Raw genomic sequence first — 24046 nt, 5'->3', positions numbered from 1 at the left:
TTGTCTGTTTTTTGTTTTTGTTGACAAATTTAATGGTTATTTGGCTGCATTTCAAGAACTCAGGAAATGGTGTGTTGAATTTACTCAACTTAATGTCATCAAGTGTTTGCACGACGTAAAATCCATCCAGACACATTTTTTAAGGATACTTTACATCAACTTAAAAAAATGTGTCCAAAAGATTTTATTGTGTGCAATCACTTGACATAATAAAATTGTGTGGATTGTGTGGTCATCTGTTGCCTACAATCATACCTTTATAATTGCACCAAGGAAAAAAATGTGTGGCTAAGAACATTTTCCCCACACTGAATAACTTGCATTTATATGCTCAGAATCTGAGCACAAAAAAAAAGTGCATACAGTTACAGAAATGGACAACATAAACTCACTAATTTTCAATCTCATCATTTTAATGGAAAAAAACAGAGTCAAGGGAAGAGAAAAAATGGAGAATATTGAATTTACAGACAATGATTGCAGTGATGAGAGCATGAGAATAAAAAGTGTCTAGGAAGATTTCATCTTCCTCTCAAGGTAGAAAATACAAATTAAAACTTTTTATTCAGGGTTATTTACAGAAGAAAGTCAGATTGGGGGTGTGGATACAAAAATGATAAGTGCACACTCATACACATTGCAATTATCTTCTTTTTGGTGTGGAAATTAAAAAGTGCAAGCAAAATCACATACTGAGAATTTACAAGAGCAGCCAAGAACGGCCCAAAAAAAAAAAAAAAAAAAAAAAAAAAAGATCAACTCTGACCTTGCCACATTTTCAAATTGGGTAGTGGAATGCTTTTGATTTCAATTTACAATAGCATGATGTCTGTCTCACAGAATGGCTGCCATGCCATGTCACACAGTACAATCAAAAATGACTCCACCATTAAGTGCCAGGAAAGCTTTTCATTTTAAAGGATTCATCATCTTCATCCATTCCCAAAAACTCCAACTCTCAATCAAGCAGCAATCTGCTATTTACTCAAATCAAGATTTCACACCCAGATGACTGCTTGGTGGATCGAACCAGAACATGACGACTGCCTGTGATCAGAAACTTTAGTAGGATTTCGGACAAACGTACAATTGGCATGAGACAAAGACTTAAAAACAACAAGCAAAAACAAAACAAAAAAGCTTTTTCTGAGAGTCAACTCAGTCAGCTGTCCTAATCCATTTGGCCAAATCCCTTGGGCATGATGTCAAAACATTGTTTTCATGGCAACATGGAGGCATTTTCAGCACATTTTGGTGGCTATGTTTTGTCAGTGTTGTCGCTGGAAATGTTTGGCCAAAAGTGAGCACTTTTTTTAATACTATTTCCTTCACTTCAGGACATGGATGCGCATTCACCCAAGTGTAAGCGCTTTGGGAGATGGACCAACCGAGTGAGACAAGAAAGACTCCAAAAATGCAGCAAATAATAATAAGCATTATAGTTTTGTATCTGTTTGTTATTAACTCAACCATCATTGACTATCAAATGTAAAAAAAAACATTTTTCATCATTGGAAACATTTCGGGTGTCATTCATGTCAACACAAACGCTTGTTATGACATACAGTACAATGAAAAAAAAAAAAAAACGTCTTTGTTGCATTTACTCAATTTTATTTCGTCAAGTGGTTGCCTGAAATAAAATCCTCTGGATCCAGGTAAATTTTTAAAGTAGATTATACATCTACTTCAAAAATGTATCCGGATCAAAAAGATTTTGTTTTGTTGACAAAAAAGTAAATGCAACACCATTTTTTCAGTGTACAATACAGAATGGTGCAAAACTCTCCATCACTTTTGTTGTTGTTGTGACGGCCTTTTTCAAAGCAGTCAACTCGGACAGATGCAGGATAACGCAAAAGACACTAAACCAAACTTGGTTAAAATAGAAATCAACCCAAACGTATTTTTGTTTTGTTTTGAGAATATGTTCCCAGCAGGCCCACTAGTTGAAAGATTAATATTGTGTTTGTGGATTATGAGTTAAGCAGCAAAATCCACTAATTTTTAGCCATCTCCGGGGGCGGCCATTTTGTCACTTCTGTCAACCGAAAATGACATCACAACCACCCAGGGCTCAGGTGACATCCAATCACGGTTCAGTTTCAGAAAACAGGTCAGCCGTGATTGGTCGTTACCTGAGCCCTGAGCAGTTGTCCTTTTCAGTCAATAGAAGTGACAAAATGGCCGCACCCAGAGATAGCTAAAAACGAGTGGATCAACTCTTATTCCACAAATGCAATATTTATCAGAATGCCTTGTTTCAACTAGTGGGCTTGCATAGAACATATGCTTGAAAAAATATGTTTGGGTTGACTTCTTCCCCTTTAAGGTGCAAATACAGGGTTGCATTTTCACCATTTGAATTTGTATGGCATCAATGCATCTGCCAGCCCCCCAGAATGATAATGACACTGCCATGTTGGTTGTTCACCCCCCATAAACCTGGAAATAACCTCACTAATGAGCAGTCGCACAAACACATTAATGCGGTGCTCATCACCGATTTGTTCCTTGTTGTTATTTGTTTCTTTTGCTCGACTTTGGTGGAGGTCTGCGCTAGTTCATTCTAGTTCCACACACTGATTACAGTGTTGCTAAAACAACAAATCGAATGATGGATTCAGACTCTTGCACAGGACTTCCCATTGAAAATTATATTTCCCTTTTGACATATTTGTAAAAGACACCGTGCATCTCAAAAGCTTCAATCTCAAAGATCATTGGAACGATGCATCCTCTCTGGTTAAAATCCTAAATTAGATTGAGCGTTTCCTTTCAGGTTAGCTAGATATGCTGGGTCGAGATATTAATTTTCCTCAACAGAAGACTCCCCGAAATACATAACAGTTTGCATCTTTAATGAAAATTGTATTTTCTCTGGTTGTGTGACACATATGTACATGCTGGTTTTAGTGGTTTATTGTGCAGAGAGCGAGAGAGAGAGAGAGAGACGTAAGTCAAATTACATGAAGCTTCACGGGAACTTTGATCACCACGCCCATAGATGTGTACGTTACGCTACTGTACGTGTGTCAACTGTGCAAATGACTGACACACATAGGCAGACATATTTGGATGCAACTACAGCCCGAGTTATAGGGGTGGTTGTTATCACTAAATAAAATGAAATATTTGCTCGTGACATTTACATTATTTTAGGCAGAGTAAATGAAAGACAAAAACGGCTGTTCATTCCACAATTTGAACCTGGGAATATTGAGGGGGTTGTAACAAAGACAAGCAAAAAGAAAAGAGAGGTAGAGGAGTAAGACCACACCAAAACAAACCAAAAATAAACATGTATCACAAAATTGTTGTTGTGGAATGGCTGGTAGACAATGTGTGTCACAGTGAGATCTCCAAGACTCTGTCATTTGAATTTGGTTTTGCACATACAGTAAGTACAACTTGAGCATTTCCTGTTCAGAACAATTACTGCATCTCACCTGCACTGAAAAAAAAAATGGGTGTGTTTTTACTCAATTTACTCAATTTTATTTTGTGAAGTAGTTGCGCAAAATAACATCATCTTGATCCAGATACATTTTTCCAGATGGTTTTATTTTGCGCAACCACTTGACAAAATAACATTGAGTAAATCCAACAAAACCTTTTTTCCAGTGAGGAAAATCTTGGTTTTACTCACATTCAAATGGCCTCCTTCCTACTCAACAGCCACCGGCTCACATAAAGTCGCTCCCATTGAGTGCGGAGCCAGCTACAACTACTGCACTGCTCGGATTCACACACGCACACGACGCACACGCGCGCACACATTTTAAAACACGCCTAATTTGGCCAAAACGCCTCTTATCACAAAGACATTATTGCAATTTAAGTGTGCTTTCTTCTCGAGTTCAAATTACAAACATTTCCCAAACAATCCAAATAACAACTTCCAAATGAAAAGTAATAATAACAATAAAAATGAATCATTAAAAAAAGGCCAGACAAACTGCATTATCCGCACGACGATCCTACATTCGCAACACACTGACAATACGCAAGCATGTGGTGATGTATTGGCTTCACAGTCATTGTCTCACTGAAGTGGAAGGCTTTTGGAGAGTTCCTACGCTTAAACAGTCATTTCCCCGCCCCCAAATGCAATGTTTTATCGAAGACCGCTGACTGGAGGAGATCGGCGCTCTTCTTCAACACGTTAACATCAACTGGACACTATAAGCTTAGCTTTCACAATCCATTCTGAAATCATTCATCAGGAACCCATACATTGGTGGTTTGCGCTCCACGCTAGATGCTAAATTGTCTCCAAGCGTTTACTTTGTAGAATGAGTCTGAATTCTGTACAATTACCGGAAACTGCTCGGGGCAGCAAGATCTTACAGAAGAAGTTCAGTGCGTCAGCCGTAAAAGTTCCTTTTCCAAAGTTTGTCTGAGTGAAAGACACTGCCCCGTTGTCTTCCACGCCCTCTGCTTTGCGCCTTTCCGTCTTGTTAATTCTCACTCGCTACTTTGAATGAGTTGCAGCCAAAGATCATTAGGGCTCTTCTGAGGGCCCTTAAGGGGGCTCCAGTGGAGAAGTATTCCTCCAAAGTGCCCTTGGCAGACTGGAGTGTATGTCTTGCGAGCAAACCTATTGCCAGCAGATGAATTCTTCTGTACCAGAGGAGAAAAGTGTGCGCGTGGATATGTTTTTGTGTGTGTGTGTATGTGTGTGTGTGTATATGCGTGTGATTGCGTGCTGGGGGCTTGTGTCGTCCATTCGCAGCAGACGAGTGCGAGTGACAAATGGGCGTCGACGGTTGTAGCATAGCTCTCCTCAGAAGATGTTCGGATGAAGTTGCTGGGTCCTGTGCTGAGTCAAAGGTCGCGGGGTCGGAAGGAGGAGCCGCGTCGGCGTTCGTTGAAAGGTGCCGCCGAGGCCCAGACGGACAGAGGGAATGTTTGGGACAGGATGAAGGGCCAAAAAGGATGAGGCACACAAAGCTAGCCAAATCCAGATTAATTGAGGGTGATGTAGGCTGAGGCCTTCTCCTTCAGTTGTCTCAAACACAGATGACAGCTCCAGCTCCCTGAAACACACGCGCACGTACACACAAATCATGAGTTCAATCACTGCTATTGTAAAGCCTTTTAGATTAATCCTTCATCTCAGAGTGTTAAATAATGCTTTAATCGAAAGCTTGATGTCAGAGCATCGCATTTGGGCCTGTGTTTACCGGATGGAAAGGATTTGACAAGTAGGTTAGTATGGCTTTGGGATTTGTGCTTTTAATTAAGAATCAAAAGTGCCACATATGGACAAAAAAAGTTTGATGCAGTGGCAGTTTACGAATGACTGCCAAATGCTAACCTTAGATAACTATGCGTAGTCAAAAATGAGATGTGCGGCCAGAACATGGTTGACAGTGAGTGTTGCACTAAAATGACACTGTTTACCAAGTAGCGCTTTTGCCATGAAAACAGACTATTCGAGAAGGCACGAGTGATGAACATGGAATCCACCTGCTCACAGATTTTAGAAACCATACATGTCTTTTTTCACTGGCCAAAAGGGTAGTTATGGTTGGCCAACATGTGACAGAACTGTCAAAAGAATCTCAGAAATTGTGTCAAACTACTTTGCTGCGCATGCTAGGTAGCTAACACTTTCCTTCAATTGTTAAATGGGAAGTCAACCCAAACATATTTTTTCAAGAATATGTTCCATATAAGCCCAGTTGTTGACCTGCTGGGAACGTATATATATGTATTCTTGGAAAAAAATATTTTTGGGTTGATTTCCCCTGTGAAGCGGAAGTTAACCCAAACATATTTTTTTCAAGAATATGTTCCCAGCTGGCCCACTAGTTGAAACACGGCATTCTGATTAATTTGCTGTTTGTGGAATATAAATGAAGCAGCAAAATGCACTCATTTTTAGCCATCTCCGGGGCCCCCAGAGACTGCGAAAAACGAGTGGATTAACACTTATTCCACAAACAAAATATTTATCAGAATGCCCTGTTTCAACTAGTGGGCTTGCAAAGAACATATTCTTGGAACAAAAAAGTTTGTGTTGACTTCCCCTTTAAACACCAAACTGTTCAACCAATTCATATAATCACTGTTAGCTTAATGCTAACACATTATACAAACGACAATAGATGAGCTGGAGGATAGAATTCTTGAAAAAAAAATGTTTGCGTTCACTTCCCTCTTTAAGTTTTATAATGAATCATGAATGATTTTTTTGGATGATTCATAATAGCGTCACTTGAAATCGGAATAAAAAAAAAAAATCTGTTGCTTAGTAGGCTGTCGTAAGCTAGGTTTGGTTTAACGAAGGTATTACATACCTTCTGGAGGTTCAGACATAGGAGGGCTCAGACAGTACATGTGGTAACCTCTGTCACAATCATCACAAAACAACAGCTGATCCTGGAACAGAAAAATACATTCTCAATTCAAGTGAAAGCATTGAGGGTTATTTTTGCGGACAGCGCACCTGCGCCGTGGCGCAGATGCTGGTGGATCCTGATATTCCTATCAGCGCAAGGCTCGCCGAGCGTTTTTGCCAATGTGGTCGGCAGACTGGTCTCCGCCAAGCTGCGCGGTCCGGCGCAGCTGGAGGCGTGTCTTGGAGATGCACCTGGCAGAGTGACAATTTGGTGGCAGAAAGTCGGTCTAAACTTTGACCTTGACTCACATCGACAGCTGGTCTAACGCACAATATTTGATTCATAAATATGTGAACAGTAGGCATTAAACCCTCTGAATGATTGTAACATATTTTAAATCATCCCACTGGGTAGCACCGCTTCCATCATGTCGAGAGGCTAGTGCACGACTAGCGCGTAAAGGCGCTGACTTTATCGGCTATGATTGAAGTCAGCTGTGACCACTGCCACGTCGGTGCAGCCCTCCTCTCGTAGATCCCTCAGACTGCTTTCGCCTGCTATATTAGAACATCTAACTGATTCATTCAAAGTTGAATTTCCTTGAATGGAAATATGTAAGATTGTAGTGTGGATTGTAATAAACATAAATTCTCGGATTACCTGTTAAAAAGTTTTTATACATTTATTCTACTAATCGGAAATCCGGTATTGTCTTTCTGCTAATCATGAATGCATTTTTTAGCCCAGTATAATCATGAATATTATGCTGTATACAGACTGTCGAAGCCTTTGTGCTGATCATTTTAATGTCAGCAATATCTGACACGAAAAATCAGTGTGAGTGTTCGTCTGTGTGTTTGCAGCCACTCATGTTCAGGAGGAACATGAACTATACACCGAAATGGTCTGCTGTAATGGGAGTCGGGACAATGCTGGACAAAATAATGTATGTAATTACTGAACATAAAGCTTTGGTGACGCCATTCTGCAATCATAAAATAATGTGCCCAGCTGGACCGCACAAGAGCAGGCCTTGCTGTTTGCACATGTGCATAAAGCAGGTGCGGTGGCATTTGCTGTTGCTAGACAAATGTTCGATTCTGAACCAATTACAGTACTGTAGAGTGCTACCATTTTTTTTGCTACATTTTCCACAAATTTCCTATTGAGTGAAATCTTACGTCATTCTCAGAGGTGCCACACAGGCTGCAGGACTTGCACTCGATGCACTGCCAGCGATAAGTCCTCACTGCAGCTGTCATGTTCACTGTGAACTGCAGACAGGACGGGTGGCCTGGGTGCGCCACATGCACACACACACACACACACACACACACACACACACGCACACACGCACACACCAGCACGCACATGCCCACACAATTTTCACCACTACTCTCTGTACTTTCAGCTATGCCAGTCTATCCATTAATTGTGGCAAAAAAAACAAAACATCAATGGCAGAGTTCCAAGGCAAAAGCCACGGCGGACTAAAAAGAACATGAAGGCTCATACTACTTTTGCACAAAAACATCAGGTTGATTCCCAAGACTTTTGAGATAAAATTCCATTGATGGTCAAGACAAAAGTTGAACTTTTTCTGACGTAAACGTAACACAGCATTTCAGAAAAAGAACATACAACAATCGACCATGGTGATGGCAGTGTGATGCTTTGGGGCTGCTTACTAGTTCAGGACCTGGACGCTGTGATTGATGGAATCATGAATTATACAAGAAAAATCTTGAGGGAGAATGTTTGGCCATCAGTTTGCGACCTCAAGCTGAAGTGCACGTGGGTTGTGCAGCAGGACAACGATCTAAAACACACCAGGAAGTGAACTTCTGAATAGATTGGGGGGGGGATGAAGGTTATGGAGTAGCCTAGTCAAAATAGAGACTTGAATCCAATTGAAATTCAGTGACAACCTTAAAAGGCCATTCATGCTCAAAATCCCTCCAGTGTTGTTGAATTAAAGCAATTCTGCAAGGAAGAGTGCCAAAATATCTCCACTGAGATGTGAAAGACTCATTGCCATCCGAATAAATTGATTTATTTCAGTTGCTGCTGACTGAGGGCGGCCCAACCACTTCAGAGGGCAAGTACTTTTTCACACAGGACCAAGTAGCTTTGAATAGTTTTTTCCGTAATAAACTAAATCACCATTTAAAAACTGCATTTCATTTTTAACTTTGGGTTATCTTTGTCTGATATTTACAATTTTTGGATGTTGTTAAACATTAAGTTGGGAAACAATGCAAAGAAAACATTTTTAGAAGTGGGCAAAGATTTTTTTACAGTGCTGTTTTCCAGTCAACACTTTTCCATCTTACGGTTTTATTGCTTTCATTTTAGTTGACCTACTCTAACGAGTTCTCTTTCTCATCTCTCTCATTAAAAAAAATAAATAAAAAATCAATAGCAATACTCTCATTTGAAGAAAAGGACCATACCAGTGTTTTGCATGCTTTAGCCTATTGATTACAAATCACGTCAGGGGCGGAGCCATGGGTGGGCCTGAGTGTGTACAGGCCCACCCTGATTGACAAACTGCCCACCCAGTGAGATTCATGAAAAAATATACTTTTACATTTTTTGCAAATTATTATGACATTATTTTTGAATTTGTGTTTTGTTGTGTTTTTTATTGTATTGAATATTTAAGAATGGCCTCATTGTGGTTGTTTAAGGAAGATCTGAACGTCATATTAATCACTTCATTCATTTTATTTGAATGTACGATGTGTCAGGAAAAGAAGGCTGTGCTCGGTGAGAGAAATATTCAGGCCCACACAGATTTTTCCAGGCCCACCCATTAGCCACGTTCTGGCTCCGCCCCTGAATCACGTACATCATTTTGCTTTTATTTTTTATTTTTTGATGAAAAGAAACATTGAGTGAACAATATACTGGATACACACATATACTGTACATCAAATAAAAATACAGCAAACCTAACATGTGCAATCTGTGCATTTATGATTACTTCAAGAATTTACAATGTTTTTAGCATTCACACCACTCAAGACACAAATGGACTGATAAGATAATAAATGATACATGTAGAGACAACATTATTATCATGCACAGCCTAAATTCATGTTAGAAAATCATGCAATTTTATATATATATATATATATATATATATATAAATAAAACAATGGCATGGAAAATGCATGCAACTTACAACATGACTGTAAACATCTAGTTATTTTTTCACACAAGAAGGTAAAGCCTAATATGCTTAATATGCCTAATAAACTTAATTTTATTGTAAAAAAAAAAAAACATTGTAGTCAGTGAACCAGTTAGAATTTGGACGGGAATATTATGTTTGAATTCTGATCATATATCACCACAATAATAAGCTACATAGGACCTTCTTCTGTATTTCTTTTCTTTTGACCTTATCTTCTTGCAAAAAAAAATGTGTTAATAAAAAATAAAGCAAAAAATAAACATTTTCCACTCATCAGTCCAATGAAGGTGGAAACAGGTACAGTTCATTTTGTTGTTCATGTTACTGAGATGAATCAATAAATACAATGGGGTGCCTTAAAAAAACAATGTGATATTAGATACTAAAAATATTTTTTAAAAAGCGTAACTTCAGGACAAAGTCGACTGTGTCAATTTAAAAATAAATTCTAGTCATGTCCACTAAAATTTTCGGAGACTTCATCAGATGTGTATGTTTTGTTGACATGGCCTGGATACCTTGGTGTAATAGAGATGAGTGTCTTCTATCTCTGAAGATCTCTTTTTTGGCTTCCTGTTCAACTTTGTGATTTTTGGATTATCATCACATCGTCAGGTACGTAAAAGCATTGATAGTTTTCTTGCTCGTTATTTGGTCGGAAGAGCACCTCTTGCTGAGAAGATCTTAAAGTTTAACAGCTGTTTCTCAAAGCAAATATTCATGAATACTTTGAGTTGAGCATTATGCTCTACTACATTCACTACAATTCTGTAAATTGTGTCAAATTATATGAAATGGCAATGCAAAGGGACGTTTTAAATTAGGTTCATATTTAGTCAACAAGTGATAATTACACCCCCGAATATATTGTGGCTTATGTATTTGGTTTGACTGCATAATTACTTCATATGTTTTCACTTATATATTTCTATACTGGCAGAAGCCTATGCTTTTCACTGGATGTAATTTGTTGCGAAGAGACTGGCACTTTCGTTTAAAATATCCTCATGTTTGTTTTTACAAAGTGGTGAAGAACATAATATGAGGGCCATTTGTGTTTGGAGGGTGACATTAAGCAATCCAGTATTAGAGTCACTGCATTGCCATATTGTTTTGCTGTACATGATTGGTTGAAGGTGGGCTAAAAAAAAAAAAAAAAACATTGGTATGGTCCATCCTTTAAAAAAAAAAATTGAGTCTAGAATGAAGACTACAGTATATGAAGTTTCTGATGAGCAAAAGGGCCATTTCACTGCGCATCAACAGAGGACGGCCTTGGTCCTTCCAAACATCCCCTTCATCTTTGCCCTACCTGAGCGTCCACAGTCCGCACAGGAAATAAGGTCCTCGGGACAGCCGGTCTTCTTTGAGCCTCCAAGGCAAAAGTCGCAGTATCCATTGGCGATGACCGAGCCATCTGCTGCTTTCTTGGCTATGGGAGGGACAAAGAAGAAACGGCGGATTAGGAAGCAGGTTGCTGCGCGCCGGTAGAGGGAGTGAGCACATTGTAAGTCCAAAAGTCCATGTGCTTTAATGTTGAGTAAGTGATCTTACAGTGTCAGCTTCTTGACAGACTGGCAAAGAGACAATAAAAGTCATCACAATAAAAACAAAACGAAATAATGCCGGTGCACCTGACAATTTGGTAACTCGAAGTCCACTTGACTTTAGACCAAGTGAAACCAGGTCTAAGTTGTGACGCATGTGGTGTAACGCAATCTGGGTGAATTTGATCGAGCAATAGACAGATTCGGCGTTCCGCTGGAATGTGTGGTGGATGTCATGGAACTCCATGGATCATTGTAGAAATTTAATAATTGAACACATTATTATTATTATTATTATTATTATCATTTTTGTTATATCTATTAACCCCCCTGAGCTGTGATACAGCTATGTGGGTGGGAGAGAGTTGGGCGGTTGGAGTTTGTCATACATGAACACGAACGATCGGGATGAAAGGCAGTCTTCAACATCATCTGCACGTTGACGTCTGCTTGCAGTTTCTCTCAAACGCACTTTGCGCACTTTGATCTTCTGCAATGACTCCAACGAGTCAATTTCAGCTTCAGCAATGTCAAAGACTGTGTGCACCTTTCCTGTGTTGAATATAAAGGGAATGTGGAGCCGCTTTCATTGACTGGGATGCAAGTCCGCTGCGTTCACGCTCACAACGGTGCACACGCCCCTTTCTACCTGCACCCATCTACAAAACTACCAAAAGAAAGGATACTCCAATCATGTGCACAGTTTGACTGTGCTTTGCGCTAGGCTTGTGCTAGGCACGAAATTAAGGCCCTCAAAATCAAATTCGCACCTTTGGGCGATTTACACTTTACAATAACCTAACATGAGGAAAGTTTTGGAGGATTTGGGAGGAAACACATCAAAGCACATCAATATTCAATATCAACATTCAACCGCATCATGAAACCTATGGAAGCTGTGTAGGTAAAAAAGGAATAAATGGTCAAATAAAATATTTGATATTCACATGACTGCAGGTCCTGCCTTGCTGTTATTGGAGTGTATGCATGCAGGTCTTATTCGTCTGATATTCACCCAACACCAAGCCATGTCCTCCTACCACCAGAGGGCACAGAACCCTTGCTGTGACAAACTCACAAGCTCCAGCACTGCAAAGCAGTCCAGCCTCCATGTCAATCTCGACTGTTGTAATGTCTTTGCTACCGTTCTGCTGTCGATTGCGTAACGCAGTTAATGGACGCAATCACATGACCTCCGCAGGTTTTTTTTGTGCTTGCGCATTCTTTCGAGAAGATTCAATGTCCGCTCCTTTTTCATTCAACGTGGATTAGACATATAGGAATGTATGCAGACACACTCACGAAAACAACAAAGAAATGCAGACGCACTCACGAAAACAGACATGCGGAAAGACAATAGCATGCGGTTGTGCTTGTGTGTGAGCGTGTGCGTGCATGCGCACACGAGCCAGAGGTCATTAATCCCTCCATTCCGGGGTGGAATTTTGTTTGGCCGGAAGGGGGAAGGGGGTGAAGAGGGGGTGATAATGTGATTGAAAAGTGGGTGAGAAGGGATTGGAGAAGCGGGGGGGGGTGGGGATATTTGTTGTTGTACCTCACGGGGTCTGACTTTAATCCTCTGAGGAGTACAATAATTTGAACTACGTTTCTGATCTGGTCGAGAGTCAAAGAGGGAGACAAAGAGCATGAGGTGGTTTGGAATGACTGCATAAATGCTCCTGAAGAATTTAACAAGGTTATTAAAGGCTGCTGGATTGTACACACACACAAATTAAACAAGTTCTGGTTGTAACTATAAAAAAAAAAAATGGCTGCTTTACTGTGTGCACTGTTGAACAACACGCAAAACAATATTACGCATCATAACATGTTAAAATATGCTTGTTACCACAATGTACTTGAGACTTTTGAATCAAAACAGCTTTAGTCTGATGGAAGTATTAAAATGGTTTTGTAGAGTTCTGCTGCCCATGCCTTCTCAGTGTTACCTTAAATTCATAAGACAGATAGCCGTATCACAATTTTAATAATCTTTTTGCTAGCGATAACATTATGAGATCTCGTCTGGCATCAGCTTTTCATTATGGGAAATATTACCGGTATTTCATCAAACCTGAGATGGCAACAGATACATGAGTTCCTTGTTCGTGCTTTAGTTGATTAAAAATATGATCTTTCATCTCATCACTTCATATAAGATTTAGTGAAATATTATAGGTCTCATCATCTTTAATAATTCTGACAAACCATTGGCTTGCAAATGGAAATTACAGTGATGAGAAATATTTACTTGCTCATATTTTCTAAGCAAAACTACGAATCTTAGTAATTTTGAAACAAAATATAAACTTTCATATTACACAATATAAAATACTGTATACAAGTACTGCACTTCATCGCCAAAGATACTAAAATCCATGCCAAGGGGGGTATTTTGCTGTAATTTATATCACTTGGCTGTATCTGATTTGGCAGGCTTCCACTGAGTTTTAATACTTACGGCAGTAAATGTGTCAAATTTGTTGCTGCTGCTGCTAAAACCGCATAACGAGAAGGACACTGGGACAAGTTCCTGTTGCAATTTAGTATTGATTTAACAGAACTGCAGGTTTATTATTGGGTTCTTAGTTTGCATGCAGTGGCGCTATCAAACAGAGCGCTGTTTCGACTTGTTTGGCTACATAACAGTCAAAATAATACAAAGCAGACTACACCGTGGACCAGTCACCAGGAAATCGTTTTACATACTGTTCGTGTGTGTTGTCGTTCTGCTTCGGTTAAAATGGCGGTTGTTTGAAGGTTCGTCTGTGGTAATTATTTCCTCCAGCTCATCGATTGTCTTTGCCATAATGTGTTGGCATTAAGCTAGCAGTGATTATATGACTTGGTTGAACAGTTTGGTGTTTAAAGTGGAAGTCAACCCAAGCATATTTTTTTCAAGAATATGTTCTATGCAGGCCCACTATTAAATATTATATTATTATTATTAAATCTTGCGTTTGTAGAATAAGAGTTAATCCACCCGTTTTTAGCCATCTCAGGGGGCGGCCATTTTGTCACTTCTGTCAACTGAAAATCACAGCTGCGCAGGGCTCAGATATCGACCAGTCTATGGCTCAGCTTCAGAAAACGAGTGAGCTGTGATTGGTCGTTACCTGAGCCCTGAAACAGGTAGATTTTGCTGCTTAATTCATTTTCCACAAACGCAATATTAATCAGCATGCTGTATTTCAACTACTGGGCCCGATATTCTTGAAAAAAAAAAAAAAGTTTGGATTGACTTCCACTTTAATTATACCAGGTTAAATAAATTCTCTTTTGTTTTGTGGGTCAATTTTACAGTTAACTTGAACTGGGAATAATAATAATAATAATAATAATAATAATAATAATAATAATAATAATAATAATAATAATATATTTTGACTCATTCGTTTACAACAGACAATAGTGTTTGAGGTCGTTTTTTTAACTGACATGTTTCGGCGTGTTACTTCTGCCCTTCTGCCAGTGTCACTGGTGTAGATGTGATGTGTCTTGATCAGCTGATGTTCAATGAGGGCGTGACTTACCTACCGTAACATGCCGAAACATGTCAGGTAATAAAATGACCTAAAACACTATTGTCTGTTGTAAATGAATCAGTCAAAATACGGATAATAATAAGAAAAAATGAACTTAATACAATAACTAATAAAAAAAATAATTAGAAAAAAAATAATAATAAAATAAAATAATAATAATAATAATAATAATAATAATAATAATAATAATAATAATAATAATATCTCCTTTGTAATGTTGTGCCTGCTGGGTGAATATTTCTGTATTGAAGTATTTGTATGTTGAGGAAAATCAACACAACCAGAAGTGTTCTGTGCATTATAAAGCTTTGTTGTACATGCCTGGAGCTAAAGCAAACATAGTATTGTCTCCTTTTTATGGTCAAATACACTTTTATCTCCACTACGTTTTTATGTTTGTTGCCACTGATTGGGTCTCAGAATCCCCTGATGGGATACGCTACACAGACACACGAACACAGACACAATTGAAACACATTACGGCTACATGCATGCCCAACAGTAATATATGTGCATCTATGTGTGTCTTTCCTCGCTTTTGTATTGCAGCCTGCGAGTGTGTCTGAAGACCGCAGGGAGTGAATCAGCAGGTCTTGCTGTATTTGAGTCAAGGCTGCCTGCTGGCCTATAGCGGAGAAAAAAAAAAAAAAAGTCCATCAATGATTAAATGCCTGTGGCCTTGTTTCAGAACCAGCCTGCAACCACAGACACGCCACTGCTGGCCATACAAGGGAGGAAGATGAGAATAGAAAAAAGGTAAGGAGTAAAAATGCAACCATACTGTACATTAAACCGTGTCTATTTCACCTCTTCCTCCTAAAGGCCATACATTCAGCGCTCCACTAGACCTTTTTTTGTCTCCGTCTTCCCGGCATTTCCATTTGCTGTACCCCCATATCGCCCCTTCTCTAACTGACCCCTCCTCTCCCTCCACCATCTCCACCTACAGCCCCCTCCCCTCATCCAATTACCAGTAGGAGTATGAGCAGAACCACACACTTCACAGCTTTCAAGTGTTGGAGAGACATCCTCCTGGGAATTATCCAGCAAGCGAGGAATCCACAAATACAACCCCTCCCCACCCCCCACCCCCAGCTTCCTCATTTCTCCCCTCCTCGTTTCCCCCAGCACCTGCACTTTCTTACCCCCATCCTTCTTTCCTCACTGCTCTTTGACCCCATCATCTTATTTCAAGGGCTGTCAAAGTTAAAATGTTAACTATGGCGATTAATTAAAATGTTAGAACGTGTTCAAAAACATGAACTCAGTTTTATTTACTTGCTGTGGCAGCTGACCTCTGCTCACTTTGCAGGCAAATTTAGAGGAGAGTCACTGTCGCAAAGACGGACTTGCACGCAATTTAGATACGCATGACAATGAAACTGGGCGTTTCACTGCTATTATGTACAAAAAAAAAACAATAATGTGCTTGTTTTTCAATATTATGAAAATTTTTTCAATATCTTAAATTTTTATACACTATTGTGAGATTTTTCGATCATCGTGCTAATTATCGTGTCGTGAGGTTAATATCGTGATATCGTATCGTAATGTTTGGATATCAACATCAAACATCAATCTATCCATTTTCTACCATCTATCCGTTTCAGGGTCAGGATTGAGCTGGAGCCTTTGCCCACTGACTTTGGGTTCTAGGAGAGGTACATCCTGACCACAAGAACTCTACAACGACCAGCAGCACAATTATGCAAAAGCTATTCAATTGAATGTTACTTTCAGAAATGTTGAGGTATGATTGACAATGTCGTGGAGGTATTAATTTCACAACATAATACATTATTGTGGCTGTAATTTACAGTGCTATTTAACTGCACCACATCATTCCAAGAGGAGAGCGATTCCTATCAATCATGTATCATTTGATCATGTAACTAATTGAGGCAACCACATTTTGGTTAAATGGCGAAACCTGCCCTCATGACGGTGCTGAAGCTTTGTGGCCAGTGCGACAGCAACACCGAGAACTACAGGCAAGTCTAATGAAAAGGGATTTTTTTAATACGAATTTCAATTACATACAGATTGTAATCTATTCTCGGCAAATGTATTTACTAAAAGAAATTACAGGTGCGGGGACCAACATAATGCGGAGAAGATGACAGAGGAGGATTTCGGTGATGGATGACGCAAAGGGCAAAGCCGAATCGTGAGAATGGAAGAAAGAGAAGAAGTGCAAGATGAGGTGGAGGTACAAAGAAGAGTGCAAGGAGGGGAGGTGAGGGGGTGGAGGGGGGGTGGGGGGGGGGGTGCGCGGGATCTGGTTGTATCGGAGCAGCCGCGTGTGAAAGCACACACTCTGCACTCCTGTCGCCTCACTGCTTAATGAGGAGAACCTCTTCGGAGTAAAGCACAGTACGCTACACACACACACACACACACACACACACACGCCCAACACACAAATTTACAACCAAGTCTTTGCTTAATAACTTCTGGTGTCCAGTTTCGATCCCATCCCCCACTTTCTCCCTTATGTGATAAATGAGGGTCCCTGTGCTCGTTGTCTGTCCAGCCACACACACACACACGCACACGCCCACACCCGCGATCCTGCTTAATGTATATTTGACTTTGAAATGCACATAACGTACACGCGTTGCCGAAACAATGCACAATAGCTAAGATGCTCAAGGAGACATTGTCACGTTTTCTTGGCAGACGAGGAGGCAAGTAGTCAGTCGGATGGAAACCGTCAGTCACAGATGAAAAGTCACCGCGTTTCCCTCTCATCCCTTCATCCTCTCCTCTGCCTATGTAGCCCATCCTCATCCTCGCCCTTCCTCTTTGCACTTTCACATGTTCTCATTATTGCTGTTTTTCGCTCTGCTCTGTGCTTGAGCTCTTTCTTTTGTTGTTGTTGCCGCTACTTTTTCCTTATGCCGCTCTACGCTACCTGCAAAAAGCAAATTGGAATTCTGTCCCACAATACATCTGGCCGCATTTGTCTCTTGTCCACTGCAGTCATCACGCATAACTCAATCGCCAATGTGCGCACGCACACACACCTACTTTCACTCACTCAGCAGGTTGCGTAACTCCCAAAGATGTGTGGCTCGAGACGCGTGCACTTGTGCGTGCGTGCGAGCATGTTTGTGTGTGTGTGTGTACACGAGGGGAGTGTATGCGTGTAGAATACAAGTGCGTGCAGAGATGACATTGCAAAGTAAGGAGGAGAAGAGAAGCAGGTTTGGTGCATAATAAAACTTGATCTATGGCCGCTGTGCAATCACACTGAACTTGATCATATTCTGCAATCTGCATTTGTGAGCTCATTTAGCAATATAAACCACAGATGGGTGCAAAATACACACCACGGCCATGCAATACAGACAAAAAAATTTTTTTCTTTGTGTTCACTGGTTTTGTACACGTTTACTTGCTCTGCTTTGAATAGCACCATTTAGCCAGCACAGGCTTCGGTCCACTCAGTTCGGATGCAAATTATAGATCCTATTCTGTTCCAGGGTGAAATAGCTTTGAATGTGTGCCCAAAACTTCGCAACACAGCCAGCCTGTGGCATGACAAAAAGTCATTTGGGCTGGAAGGAAAAAGTACTTTTATGGAAATTTGGAAACGTATTGGTGTGAAGAACTGTTGTGGGGGTCATGTCGTGAAGAAAAGTGCCATACAGAAGGTTTTTCTTGTTTCAGTAACACTGGCTTTTGCTATTCCATGGTAACAATTTCTGTGAGTGTTCATCACTTTTAAATAACCAAAACAGTTTTATGATATTCGGTCATCGAGAAAACCCAGACAAGATGCCAACACACGGATCGGTTGTGGGTGAGGGTGGATTTGGGAGGCGCAGTCGGGACTGCTGTATTCTCTCTTGGTGTGTGTGTGTGTGTGTGTGCGCTTGTGTGTGGTTGGTGAGGGCAGCATATCCAAACATGGCCGACACAAGTGTGGAACCACAAAACAAGCAGCCGGCAAGGCTCAGCAGCGCAGCATCTTCAGACGGAATACCAAATGAAGCAGACTGCAATATTACTCTGCCTTCACCAGCCCAACACTCGGGGGGAATCTATATGATGAATCATGAAGAGATTTTTTTTGTTTTTTTTTTTTTGTTTTATTATTTTTTGCTTTTCTCACAGTCTCTACAGCTCAAACTCCTTCTTCTCTTTGTCTCTGTACCCTTTTCTCTGTCTCGTCTTGCTGTCTTTATGTTATTTTTAATGAACTGTGCTTCCCCACCTTATAATGTGGCTTTGTCCATCCCACTCTGCCTCACTCCCCTCTTCCTTCCTCATTACTACACCTCTCTTATTTTATTCCAGTTCTCCCTCTGTCTCTCTCTCTCTCTCTCTCTCCTCATGACTGTCTCGTTTTTTTCAATGTACATAACGGTGTAGTCTTTAGGTGGGAGCCCTGGTGGTATCCATGGAAACCAGATTGCTAGGCAACAGCCATTTCCCTTCCTCTCCTGAGCCAAGCAGCAGTGGCAACAATCAGCCAATCAACAGCTGAGGAAAAATCTCAAAGTACATGAAAAGTTACGAACACATCCATGAAGGCGCCGCACGGGGCATCGTAACATGGTGAAATATTATATGAACGGCAGGTTTGGCACATATATCACTTGACCGGGAAATATCCACAAAAATGGAAGGAGTGTATGACTATTTGGCAAAGTTGGGGGTGGCTTATGTGGGATTGGCAATGTGTCTCCTGCAGATGCATGGATCCTTGCACAAATTTAATGATTGAAAAATCGGATTCTCAGAAAGTATCTTGTTTTTTATATTATATATATATATATATATATATATATATATATATATATATATATATATATATATATATTTATATCAGATTCAGATGATTTTATGTTGCGCAACCACAAAAAATTGAGTACATGATGCACCGCATTTTTTTCAGTGTAGGCCATTTTGAGGTATGAAAAGAATCAGAGCAACGATGACAATGGTGAGTTGAAACAGAGAGAGTCTGACTTTCAGAGAGCTCTATTACATGTTGAACACAGATGTGCATCCCCACAGACACACACACACACACACACACACACCATAATTGCTCATATAACACATGCACACAACTCTAGGCCAATGATGGACACTCAGTGTTCCCGATGCTCCACACTGGAGGGCCGTCTGTCTTTCTGTCTCTTTGTCCGTCCACATAAAGTGGCCTCTGAATCTCAATTCTGAAATGGGGTGACGGTATATAAAGACCCCGCCCCTTTGCCTCATTATTCCCTTATCTATATCCATACTGTCCCACTCTAGTTGTCTTATGCCTTGTGCCTGTTTCATTTGCTGTTCTCATCAGCCTATAGGCCTACCTGCCTTTTGAACCAACCAAAACCAATTTTCAGTTGAACACTGAGCGCACCCCGTTCCCCAACTGCCCCCTCCTTATTCACCCTCTTCCCATCTGTCTTCTACTCTCAACACTCTCGCCATCACATCAGTGCCAACACACAAGCGCATTCTTTCCTTTCCTCCCTCCATGCAATTTCATTCTTGTCTACCCCTATCGTATTTGGGCGATGAGAAAGCACAAAGGCAAAAAAAAAAAAACAAGCAACATTTAGCGCGCATTTATAATGGTGAATTTGAGTAAATAGCATATTGTCTGTGTTCAAGGGGAAAGGCAAAGATTCATTTGGATGACGGATGAAGGGACACGAGGGAGAACATAGTTAAGGGAATTCCGACAAGGATGAGAAAGTGTGCGGTCCAAAAAAAATATAGAGAAAGGGGGAGCAAATTATGAAAGACTTTGACCCAAAGAAGACGGTTTTGTGATATATAACGCAAACAAACAGTACCTATAGTGTCCAGGCAGCTTTTTTAGAGCCCGAAACATGAATTATGCATGCAATGCTGTTCTCATTCAGTGAAGCCATCTTAATATTATTACATATGGGGTAATACAGACGAGTGGTGGTTTGTCCTCCGCAACACACACACACGACTGGGGAGCCATAATGCTGCAACGTAGACATGAACGTGTGCACATTCGCATGACCCCACCCACATCCCCACACACATACAGTATATATAGCCACCAAGACAGCTAAGCTTCCTTTATTCATTGCAGCAGAGAAGATTGCATTTTCAACGACTGTGTGTGTGTGTGGGGGGGGGGGGGGTGGCATATACTGTGTGTGCGTGTGCGGCTGTTGGTGTGTGCGTGGGTGTGTATGTGTGTGTGATTACTGAATTTGGCAGGGAGAGATGGGGGATATTAAACCATTTAAATTCACACACGTACAGACTGAGACGCCCGACCGACAGATACGCTCATGCACACACACACAGGCCCACACCCATGCATACACGATGGGTTGGTCTGTTCCGACAGATAGGCCAAGCTAACATTGAATACTGCCAATTAAGTGAGAGGCATGCACCACAGTTTCAGTGTGAACATAGATCTGATCTTGGAGTGCACCATACTGTACATAGGTACGGTATGTACTGTTATGTACTTGCCTGATTATCTCCACTTCACAATCCAATACAGGAGTTGCATCACAACGTCTACTTTTATCAAATGAATTCGGACTGACACCATCAGTGGAGGACTATTCAACAAAAGGATTGTTGCTGTGGATTGCGGTTATTTTCTGCAGAGGTTCTAAAACTTCAAAAAATAAAATGTGCGTGTTTATTATGTATGTTGCATGTACGAGTCTCGAGAAAAACAAGAATACAAAAAAAAAAATAACATTACCCCTACACCTTAAAATGCTCAAACTTTTCAGAACAAACTATTGCATTTGTCCAAACTATGAGCTAGATCTCATTTCTCTTCCCAGCTCCTCGCTCCTTGATGCGTCAAAACCGGCCCAACAGTTGCTCTCACGCTTCTAAAAGGAGCCTCTGAATTCTGTTAAATGTGCATTAAGGTGTGGGGATCGAGCATCGAGGAGGTTCCAAGGACTAGCAACAAAAAATAAATAAAGAAATGAAAAATCTTCCTTTGCAGAAGTATTTTAGCTCCGTGACAGTGACGTATAAAAATGGCCACGGACCAGCTGGATCGCAAATGAAACAGGTCTTAAAATGCAAAAAAAGAATAACCATTTGATTGTTTTCATTCCTTGATTATTTGAAAATGTTGACATCTCACTGGCGAGTTATTTGTAGTACAGGCCACTCATGTGGTCCTTGGGGGCTCCGTGTTGGTGACCCCTGAACTAGAGCCAATCCCAACTGACTTTGGACTGGTTGCCAGTCAACTGCAACGAACAGAGAGACAAACAACCATCCGCACTTAACACATATGGAGAATTGAGAATCTTTAGTTAAACTAACGTGTCTCTTTGTGACGTGTGAGTGAAAGCTGGAGAACACCCATGACACGTCCAAACCCGCCACGGGAAGGCCCAAGTCCAGATTCGAATCCAGACCCTTGGAACTGCGAGGTGGTCACGCTAACCACCAGGCTAGCGCGCTGCCGCGTTGAACAATCAATGTCATAAATGAGATAAATGGAACAATTATCAGACTTACGCTTGTGGTTGTTTTTGCGCTGGAATGGTAGTGTGTGCCTCTCTGAGTCTTCCTCGCCCTCTTCGTCTGCCAGATGTGTGTGAGTGTAATGGTAACTCAGCCCTGGGCGGTTCTTGTAGCGCTTTCCACATACTGGAAGACCAAAAACAGACGCGCAAAGAAAAAACATAGTAAGTCCAATTTTGGAACAAAAAAAAAAAAAAAAGAAAGTCGACTAGTAGCGCACTACTCACTGTCACAGACATAAGGTTTGTCTCTGTCCTCTATAGCAGGTGGCTCTTGTCGCTTTCTCATGCCACCAACGCCGTAGGCCTGATGTAAAGAAACACACGCGCAGGCAAACGCACAAATACGGACACGCACACAATTAGGCAACAGGCACATGAAAAGCAACAAAACAGTTTCGACATACATACTTTAGCAAAGACACATTAAAAGAGCGGAGCAACATACTCATCACTCCACGTGTCAACACGCAAGCACCTTTGCATTTTAATCATCTGCTTGCAGTGCAAAGTTTCACTTCTAGCAGGAGGGGACTGATGACACTTAGCAGGGGAGCAACAGCTCCAATTAACAAGCCTGGTGTCACTGTGAAACAGTGTGTATGTGCGTGTAATCGCAGTCAAGATTCAATGTTAACACTTGATTGTATTCACACCGGATGCCCCAAAAGAGAAGAAAAAGATGACAACTGAGTAGTCTAATCAGAGCCGTGAGAGAAAAACAGAAAAGTGACTTAAGTTTTTTTGCTATTTTAGACACTTCTTTTAGCAACGAATCTTAAAGGGGAGTCAATCCAAACATATTTTTTTCAAGAATATGTTCCCAGCAGGCACACGAGTTGAAACACGGCATTTTGATTAATTTTGCGTTTGTGGAATATAAGTTAAGCAGCATAATGCACTCGTTTTTAGCCATCTCTGGGGGCGGCCATTTTGTCTTCTGTCGACTGAAAATGACATCACAACTGCTCACAACGACCAATCACGGCTGACCTGTTTTCTGAATCTAAGCCGTGATTGGTCGTTGTGAGCGGTTGGCCAAACACAAGTGCATTTTGCTGCTTAACGTATATTGCACAAACGCAAAAATAATCAGAAAGCCGAGTTTCAACAAGTGGGAACATATTTTTTGAAAAAAAATGTTTGCGTTGACTTCACTTTGTAGGAATTGTTCACAAAGATCGTTTGAATTGCTTGTTTTCACTCCAGTTGAATCCGTTCAGGTTGACTGGTGAGACGCACCTGAGCCATTTGACTTTGACTGGACCGGTTGCCAGTCAATTACTACACCTACATTGATTTAAAAAAAATCATTCCCACTCACACCTGAGGGCAATCATTAGTCTATAATTAATCAAAGGTGCGTGTTTTGGTAATGTGGGAGAAAACCCAAAAGCCCAGAGAAGTCCCACGCAAACACGGGCGACAACATGCAGACTCCACTCAGAAAGGTCCAAGTCGACTGGTCATCAGTTAATCACATAACAGACAACCATTCACAGATCACACTGTCACTGAGTGGGAATTGAACCCGCCGACCTAATTTTTCGTTCCAGTTTTCTAACAAAAGAAGTCAACTGTACATTTCATATAACAAGAAATGTCAGTGATGCCCCTACCCGTGCTTTGGTACGGTTCTTGCGCTTTGGAACATCTTCTTCCATCTCGTCCACCTCCAGCTCATTAGGGAAATCTCCGACGAGCAATTTCTGTAGGGGAAATAGAGAGTGTGCGGTAATTCAACACAAGAACATTCACTGGCGCTCGCTGACAACGGTGTGAGTTAGTGAGTCACGAACGTAATGCACAGCGGCTTAATGGAAATGTTTGACCTTGCTACACTGTTACAAGCTGAGAGGAACATCTCACAAGTCTTGGTTCGCCATCATTGTATATA

The 24046-nt window shown here is 40.8% G+C and overlaps 1 protein-coding gene across 5 annotated transcripts in view; it reads right to left on the bottom strand.

Moving 5' to 3' along the window:
• Positions 1-392: 392 nt before the first annotated feature.
• Positions 393-24046, bottom strand: part of dpf1 (double PHD fingers 1) — a 35457-nt gene continuing 11803 nt past the window's right edge. For 2 of the 5 annotated variants that reach the window (XM_086036038.1, XM_086036037.1), the window contains exons 6-13: positions 23769-23858; positions 22378-22456; positions 22145-22276; positions 10859-10978; positions 7529-7641; positions 6455-6598; positions 6306-6387; positions 393-5039 (exon numbers count right to left, since the gene is read on the bottom strand). In XM_086036038.1, coding sequence (XP_085892164.1) covers positions 4969-5039; positions 6306-6387; positions 6455-6598; positions 7529-7641; positions 10859-10978; positions 22145-22276; positions 22378-22456; positions 23769-23858 — 831 coding nt within the window. In that variant the 3' untranslated portion in view covers positions 393-4968. Of the gene's footprint in view, positions 5040-6305; positions 6388-6447; positions 7642-10858; positions 10979-22144; positions 22277-22377; positions 22457-23768; positions 23859-24046 lie in introns of those variants that run through there. The other 3 variants (XM_086036041.1, XM_086036039.1, XM_086036040.1) reach the window with 2 other exon arrangements.

The sequence above is a fragment of the Filicampus tigris genome, chromosome 7 (assembly GCF_054856515.1).
Source record: "Filicampus tigris isolate MCC_2025a chromosome 7, RoL_Ftig_1.0, whole genome shotgun sequence".
NCBI classification, from domain to species: Eukaryota; Metazoa; Chordata; class Actinopteri; order Syngnathiformes; family Syngnathidae; genus Filicampus; species Filicampus tigris.
This window is presented reverse-complemented; position numbering and strand designations above follow the sequence as displayed.